The sequence below is a fragment of the Chiloscyllium punctatum genome, chromosome 44 (assembly GCF_047496795.1).
Source record: "Chiloscyllium punctatum isolate Juve2018m chromosome 44, sChiPun1.3, whole genome shotgun sequence".
In the NCBI taxonomy this organism is placed as follows: Eukaryota; Metazoa; Chordata; class Chondrichthyes; order Orectolobiformes; family Hemiscylliidae; genus Chiloscyllium; species Chiloscyllium punctatum.
This window is the reverse complement of record NC_092782.1, coordinates 60,530,874-60,539,033: the sequence shown is the minus strand read 5'-3', so window position 1 is coordinate 60,539,033 and position 8,160 is coordinate 60,530,874. Positions and strand designations below refer to the sequence as shown.

At 43.9% G+C, this 8,160-nt stretch overlaps 1 protein-coding gene across 4 annotated transcripts in view; it reads right to left on the bottom strand.

The window, feature by feature from the left end:
• Positions 1 to 6,442: 6,442 nt before the first annotated feature.
• optn (optineurin) overlaps positions 6,443 to 8,160 on the bottom strand; it is a 43,239-nt gene continuing 41,521 nt past the window's right edge. For all 4 annotated transcript variants that reach the window (XM_072563038.1, XM_072563040.1, XM_072563039.1 and 1 more), the window contains one exon: positions 6,443 to 8,051. In XM_072563038.1, the coding sequence (XP_072419139.1) occupies positions 7,930 to 8,051 (122 nt within the window). In that variant the 3' untranslated portion in view covers positions 6,443 to 7,929. The remainder of the gene's footprint in view (positions 8,052 to 8,160) is intronic.

The following is an 8,160-nucleotide window of genomic DNA, read 5'->3' as shown; positions in this document are numbered from 1 at the left end:
CCGCTGACGTCATCACGCTGCACGCCGAGGTCCCGCCCAGTGGTAGACTCGATCACCCGGGGACTGGATCACCGAGGGAGCGGACCACCCGGGGACTGGATCACCCGGGGACTGGATCACCGAGGGACTGGATCACCCGGGGACTGGATCACCCGGGGACTGGATCACTGAGGGAGCGGACCACCCGGGGACGGGATCAGCGAGGGAGCGGACCACCCGGGGACTGGATCACCGAGGGAGCGGACCACCCGGGGACTGGATCACCCGGGGACTGGATCACTGAGGGAGCGGACCACCCGGGGACGGGATCAGCGAGGGAGCGGACCACCCGGGGACTGGATCACCGAGGGAGCGGACCACCCGGGGACTGGATCAGCGAGGGAGCGGACCACCCGGGGACTGGATCACCCGGGGACTGGATCACTGAGGGAGCGGACCACCCGGGGACGGGATCAGCGAGGGAGCGGACCACCTAGGGACTGGATCACCTGGGGAGCGGACCACGCGGGGACTGGATCACCGAGGGAGCGGACCACCCGGGGACTGGATCACCGAGGGAGCGGACCACCCGGGGACTGGATCACCGAGGGAGCAGACCACGCGGGGACTGGATCACCGAGGGAGCGGACCACGTGGGGACTGGATCATCCAGGGACTGGATCACTGAAGAAGCAGACCATCCACGGACTGGATCACTGAGGGAGCAGACCACCCAGGGACTGGAGCACCCGGGGACTGGATCACTGAGGGAGCGGACCACCCAGGGAGCGGATCACACAGGGGCTGAATCACCAAGGGACTGGACCACAAGGGGACTGGATCGCTGAGGGAGTGGATCACCCGTGCACTGGATCACCAAGACAGCAGATCACCTGAAGAGTGGATTGTTGAGGGAGCAGATTACTCAGAAACTGGAGACTCGATTGCTGAGAGAATAGATTGCCTGGGGATTGGATCACCCCAGCAGCAGATCAATGGACCCAGGATGTCCAAAGGCATCCTGATTGGTAGATCAGCCAAGGCGGTGGATTGTCCAGGAATCACATTGACCAGGTGTGGATAACCAAGAGGGTAGATCAACTGGGGGCTAGAACGTAAAGAGTGTGGATCACAGGGGATTGGGTCACCCTTGAGATAGCATCACCCAATGGTGGTCAGGAGAATGGATCCCATGGAGACTAAAGAGCCACCAAGGACGTGGCTCACTTAGGGAGTTGATTACATGGAGTGTGGATAGTCTGGTGACTGAACCTCTTCGTGACCAGTTCACTTGGGGAGCAAATGATTGATATACTGGATCACCAGGAGTATGTTTGACTCAGAGACTGGATCACTTGGGGAGTGGATCACATGGGCATTGGAACATCCAGACACTGGATCACCAGGAAAAGTTAACATCTGATTGCCTAGGCCCTCGATCCAGTGAAGATTGGGTCACAGAGAGGAGATTACCTCTAGAGTGGATTGCACATTGAAACTGATTGATAACTATATCGCGTATACCGGAATTACATAATGGAACAGAGATAAAGGATCATAACGAATGGGTCACATAGAGACACATTCAAATAGAGCGAACAGAGTTATTGGTCCAGAAATTCCAATCAAGAACGCCGCCACCTGCAACTTCCCCTCCAAACCAGTGACTACCTTGACTTGGAAATATATTGCTGTTTCTTCAGGTCGAAATTCTACAACACCCTCCCTGATAGCATTGTGGGGCAACCTATTGTAGCAGTTCAAGAATGCAGCTCACCCCCTCCTTCTCAAGGGGCAGATAGAGATGGGCAGTAGATGCTGGCCCAGCCGGTGCTGCCCACACCCCATGAATGAATTAAAACTTTAGAATCACTATTATTGATCTTGATCAGATTTTTAAAGAAAGATACATTTTAGACGACTTCCAGTCTGCAAATTCCTGGACAGGAAACTTCGGTTGCAAAACTTATTCCTGATGAAGGGCTTTTGCCCGAAACGTCGATTTCGCTGCTCGTTGGATGCTGCCTGAACTGCTGTGCTCTTCCAGCACCACTAATCCAGCAGAGATCTGTCCAGGAATGCTTGGGGAAAGTGAGGACTGTAGATGCTGGAGATCAGAGTTGATAGTGTGGTGTTGGAAGCTTGAAGCCAGCAGAGGATCATCATCAAATCATGTTCACTTTTCCAACATTGTGTTCTGTGATTTAAATGTTCAGCAGAATAGCCAGTGCTGTGAATGGGTGAGCATATAAGCTAAAGGTGGGGAAGAGAATGAGTACATGGGTCAGGATTGGCGGTGGGGAAGACGAGTTCAGCAAGGTACCAGGGGTGAGAGGGTGGGTGTAAGAATGGGTAGAATTCCAGATAAGTGGCTGAGGGTTTAGGGTGAGTTGAACAGTTGGGTGAAAGAGTCTTGCAGGGAGTGGGACAGAGTTGGACTGAGGGGGTTCACGAGGCCAGGGTGGGGTTAGATGTCAGGTTTGATTTATTTCTGGAGATGAATGACATTAAGACATCAGGGAAAATAGGACTGAGTTGGATTATCAGCCATGATTTAATTGCATAGCAGGTTGAATGGCCTGTTGTTTGTAATCACATGAAGTAGATCACAGAGATTAGGTCATAAGAGATGAGTTATCAGACAGAATTACAAGGAGTTGATCATAAATTGGATCATTCTAGGTCACAGACACTGGGCCATGCGATGATATGGACTGGATCAGAGACCGAATCACAAAGCGAATTGTAAAGGATCCCAGACTTGATCTTTTATAGTGGATAACAAGTGGAAGACACAGATCATGTAAAATGGGTCACACAAACAACATTGCACAGACCACAGAAATTGAATCATCAAATCAAAGGCTTGCTATCACAACCTCTCTCTTTCACTCCTGTTAGCGGTTCTCAGTCACAGCCATCGAACAGGGATGGGCCGCATGTACAATGCATTGCACTTGCCCCTGATGCATAAGCAAATACCTACATAACAAGTAGCAAGTGATTGCCATCAGAATAAAAAGACTTGAAATTGAGACAATGCCTTTCCTGGCCACAAGGCCTTCCTAGAAGCTTTTGAAGTTTAGTCAGGAAACATGATAGCTAACTTGCACAAAGGAAGTTCCCACAAATATCAACATGAGGAGGAGCAGATCATGTATTTTCTAAATGATCACTGAGTACTAAGGAGTCCTTTTTCATTAAATTTCTAAATTTGCAGATAACACCATATGCTGTGCAGGACAGAAATATTGGATAGTCCGTTTGAGGGGGACTGTAACAAATTACAGGATACTAACAAACTTGCAGAATATAATTGGAAAATTGGAATTTCAATGTGGATAAATTAAAAATGTTAGATTTTGGCAAGAAAAAATAAGCAGACTGGTTACTGCCAAGAGAACAAGAATCTGAATGGGGTTGATGAGCACAGGGACCTGGGAATACAAGTACACAAATCACAATAAGTGGTGACACAGGATAACAAGGTCAAAGAGAAAAAAAAAATCAAACCAAGCACCAAGGTTTACTTATAGGGGAAAGCAAAGCACCACAGATGCTGGTGATTTGAAACAGAACATAAATGCTGGAGAAATTCAGCAAGAAGCATCTATAGAGAGAGAAACAGAATTAAAGGACCAAGACCAATTATTCCTCTTTGGAACCCTGGATTCTGGGATTTCAATACTATTTGTAAATATATGGAAGGGGACAAACGTGAAGGTGGGAAGTGAATGAACAGGCTGCCTCACATTTCTCTTGAGAACTCAAGTGTGACCTACTGGAGGTCTTTATGCATTCATAAAGCAGATGTGAAGAGTCTGTTTTGCCTTGTGGGGAAACTGAAAACCTGGAGGTCAATACATGAAATCAAAAAGGGAACCTAGAAGCAAAACGTTTACCCAGAGTAGTGAGAAGGTGAAACTAACTTCCACCAGCAGTAGTTTAGATTAGATTACTTACAGTGTGGAAACAGGCCCTTCGGCCCAACAAATCCACACCGACCCACCGAAGTGCACCCACCCAGACCCATTCTCCTACATTTACCCCTGCACCTAACATTACGGGCAATTTAGCATGGCCAATTCGTTGAAGTGAAAAGTATAAAGGAGAAGGGAATGGAGAATGAATGTTTATGGAGTTTGTGAAGAAAGACCAGAGGAAGCTAGAATGGACGAACCAACCAGCATGGACTAGTTGGGCCAAAGTAGCTGGCTTTGTGTTGTCCTGTTAGTGAGCACTTTCAGGAGGCAACGGCCTACTGGTATTATTGTTGGACTGTTAATCCAGAAACCCAGATAACATCCTGAGGACAAGGGTTCAAATCCTGCCAAGGTAGATCTGGAATTATGTGTCACTTCACCCACCTAGTGCACTCTTAGCTACCTTCTCCTCAGCCCCCCCCCCCCCCCCCCCCCCACTCCCATTTGTCTCTCCACCCAGAGGCTCCCTGCCTCATTCCTGATGAAGGGCTTTTGTCTGAAACATTGATTTTCCTGCTTCTCGGATGCTGCCTGATCTGCTGTGCTTTTCTAGCACCACTCTAATCTTGACTCTGATCTCCAGTCCTCACTTTCACCTGATGATGGCCACTGTCAATCGTCAGTTAAAAAAAAATCTAGTTCATTGATGTGTTTTAAGGAAGGAAACTGCCATCCTTACCTGATCTACTCTACATATGACTGGAGACCTACAGCAATGTGGTTGACTCTTAATTGCCCTTTGGGCAATTAGGCATGGGCAATAAAATATTGGCCAAGCCAGCGACACTTCATCCCATGAATGAATATAAATTTTAAAATGAGCTTTTCACTTTTGCTTAATCCTTTCTCTTCAGTTTGTGCAGCTCAGATCAATGGCTTTTCAAACTTAAAAGTGAAACACTGGGGAAACGTTACCAAATAGATTCCTGCTAAACTTGTACCTCTGCTAAAAGTCAGACAATAGTTGATTCTGTCAGCCACTAGATGGGTAACACATATCTGTACATCTGGCCCAAGAATCCACACAATGGAAAAGAACAACCCACTGAGTTTTAGTGGGTTCTGACTTTCCACAAGAGTTCTATGGATAATCGGGGTTTCATGGCACAATCACCAAATCCTGCACAGCCAAATCAATGCGAACAGTTTGTCATATAGAGAGCTTGATATGAACCTGGCTCACAGGACCAATCTTTACCTATAATAATGTTGATATCAAGAGTGCACAGATACGGATAACAATGTTATGAAGAATGCAGCAGGTTATCAGGAGGGCTAATCGAATGTTTACCCTTATTTCAATGGAGTTGGAGATAAGATTTACAAAGTCTTATTGCAACTGTACAACATCATCAGTGAGATGGCTTTTGGAGTACTGGGAGCAGTTGTGGCCCCTTTGTTAAAGGAAAGATATTTCACTGGAGGCAGTTCCAAGGTTTATATGTGGAGGGATATTCTTATGAGCAAAGGCTAAACAGGGTTTGGGATTCTTCTCACCAGGAATCTCATGGAAACATAGAGGATTCTTCAGGGGTGTGGCACGGTAAATGTAGAGGGAATATTTCCCCACATTGGGAGAGTCTAAGACCAGGGGGCATTGTCACTGAGTAAAGGGCACCAACTTAAGACAAATGAAGAGGAATTTCTTCTTTCAGATGATTGGGAGACTTTGGAACTCCTTGCTGTAGAGAGCTGTGGGGACAGAGTCCTTGTAAATATTTAAGGCTAAGATAGGTTCTTGATCAGAGGAATCATGGAATGTGTGGAAATGCAGAAAAGTGGATGTGAGGAATACTGGTTCAGCCATGATCCTATTGAATAGCAGAGAAGTCTTGAGGGGGCCAAATGGCCTATTCCTGTATCTATTTGTAATGGTAATGTTAGTTACACGAACTGTTGGAAGAGAAATGGGAGAATATTAAAAGTGGGAGTGGGAGATGAATTGGACGGAGAAGTCTGGGAGCAAAATGGCTTTGGAGAAATACTTACTTTCCACCCAAGTTTAAAAAATTCATATTTGATCTATTCTTTCTTGGACCACAATTAATTTTTAACTTTTCAGCTGTAGGGAAGTGATAAAATGTTTGTTTTCTGAATAGGTTCATGGGAGATATGCTGTATACATTCACTTACCATTGCAATTTTTTTGCTATTGCTGTTACTGAAAAGAGAATCACAATATCGGTCAAGTACAGCATTTTGAAATTCTTGGTAATGGGCCATGCAGTTCACATTTTCCAAGAACTTCAGAATCAATTATTATCAATGCTCTCTCTGCTTTTCTGCATCCAGTCTCTTCCTTGGTCAATCTACAAGGCTGAGTATAGTAGCATCAGAAGGTATTTTGGTGTAATTTCCATCAAACCCCCTGGGGTGACATAACATCTCTGAGAGATGCTTCATACCTTGATCATGTGTGTCTAATATATTGGAGAAAGCCTATTTCACTTCAGGAATTATAAAGCAAGCCACAATCTGAATAGACACGATAAATATTTATTTCAGTTCTCAAACCATCCTTTGACATTCAGTAATTTTGCAGATTAAAACTGCCTGCATTTATCAGATATAGTAAATAAAGTGCCTAATTATTATATTTTATAGACAAACAACTTAATCTTAGCATGAATTCAGCTTAATACAACAATTGAATTAGCCAGTATAGCTTTACTAAAATTATTTGCGTAAACAAAAAAAATCCTGACAAGACATTTTATTAATTACTATCTTTAAAACTCAATACAATCACCAAGTGTAATATTCAGAAACTTAGTTTGCGTTTTGCACCTCATTTGATATACTACTTTAGCTACCTTGCTTTTTTAACCTCCTACCTAATATCTCTGAAAATTATTTTTGACTAATGCTCCTAAGCTCTGAAAATAAACACTTAGCGAAGCTCAGAGTTAGTCACGGAATGATTTCCACTGCTGCTTTAACTTTGTTTTCCTCTGGACTTTCCCATAGCACTATTCAGTGAGGTGGTCAAAAAAAAAGAGAAGTGGATAACAAGTGACTCAATTAACGTTCACGTGGGATAAGTCAGCAGGCATCCCTGAGAGGAATATTTATTTCTTCATTATACCTATGCCCAGAAATATCAATCAATACATGACCCAGTATACTACTCAATATAAAGATTGTAAGCATTTCAATTGTTTTATTCTTGATAAATGAATTCTTCAAGTGGGACTTAACCAGAATATTTAGCCTTTGGCAAAGAAATTAACCTGTCACATCAGTCAGGAAACATGGCGGTATATGCTCAATTTTACCCCCTACCTAATTGAGTGTAATTATACCGAAAGATTGAGAGACTTGGAATGATTCAGATTTGTACTGAAGAAAATTGTATGTCTCCTCTGAAACGTAGATTAGATCTGCCCCATTTTACCCAACTGTTTTTACTTATAACCCAAAACACTTGCGGAAAAAGTGCCCAGTAACTCACCAACAAACCTGCAGGAAATAAATAGCTCTGTAATATGCAAACTCTGAAGCTATTATTGAAAAATGAGAAATCCTTTGGTGCATTATTCTTAGAATTAAGTTTGTAAAGATAAATTAGCACTACTTTCACGTAGCAAATATTAAAGCAGTATGAGATCAGGACTTTCCAAAATGTGGTCAGGACCTCAGTGGGTCACAAGCTCTGAAGCACCAATGGCCACTGAGTTATAACAGCTGTGCCCCTCTCTCCCAGTATAAGGCCCCTGGCTATCTCTCAGTTCCCAAAAGGTCATGACTATTTTCAAACGGTGAAATGGGGTCATAGTGAGAACAAAATTGGGAAGCGTTGTGCTAAACAACAAAACACTTAATTTTACAATTACAGTTTGAAATGAAATTCCATAAAAGTAATTACAAATCAGCATCCTTTCTCCTCCATCCTCCAATAAGGCAACAACAAATTCAATATGTTTGCATAGCTGTAAGAACCATAACAGTGGTTAGTTAAATCTTCTGCTTATATGATACAATCCATGACATGTATTTGTAGGGTATCTATGTCAGGCAAGATGGTACCACACTTTGGACAAGCATGTTCCGGCAGAACCCCTTGCAGGTTCCAAGCAAGATTGTCAGGTCCTGATGAGCAGAATTAAAACAACAGTTAAGGTACAGTAATATATCATACACATATCATACAACTTGCAAAATATAAGACCGTGCATGTTTAACACAACGATATTCATTT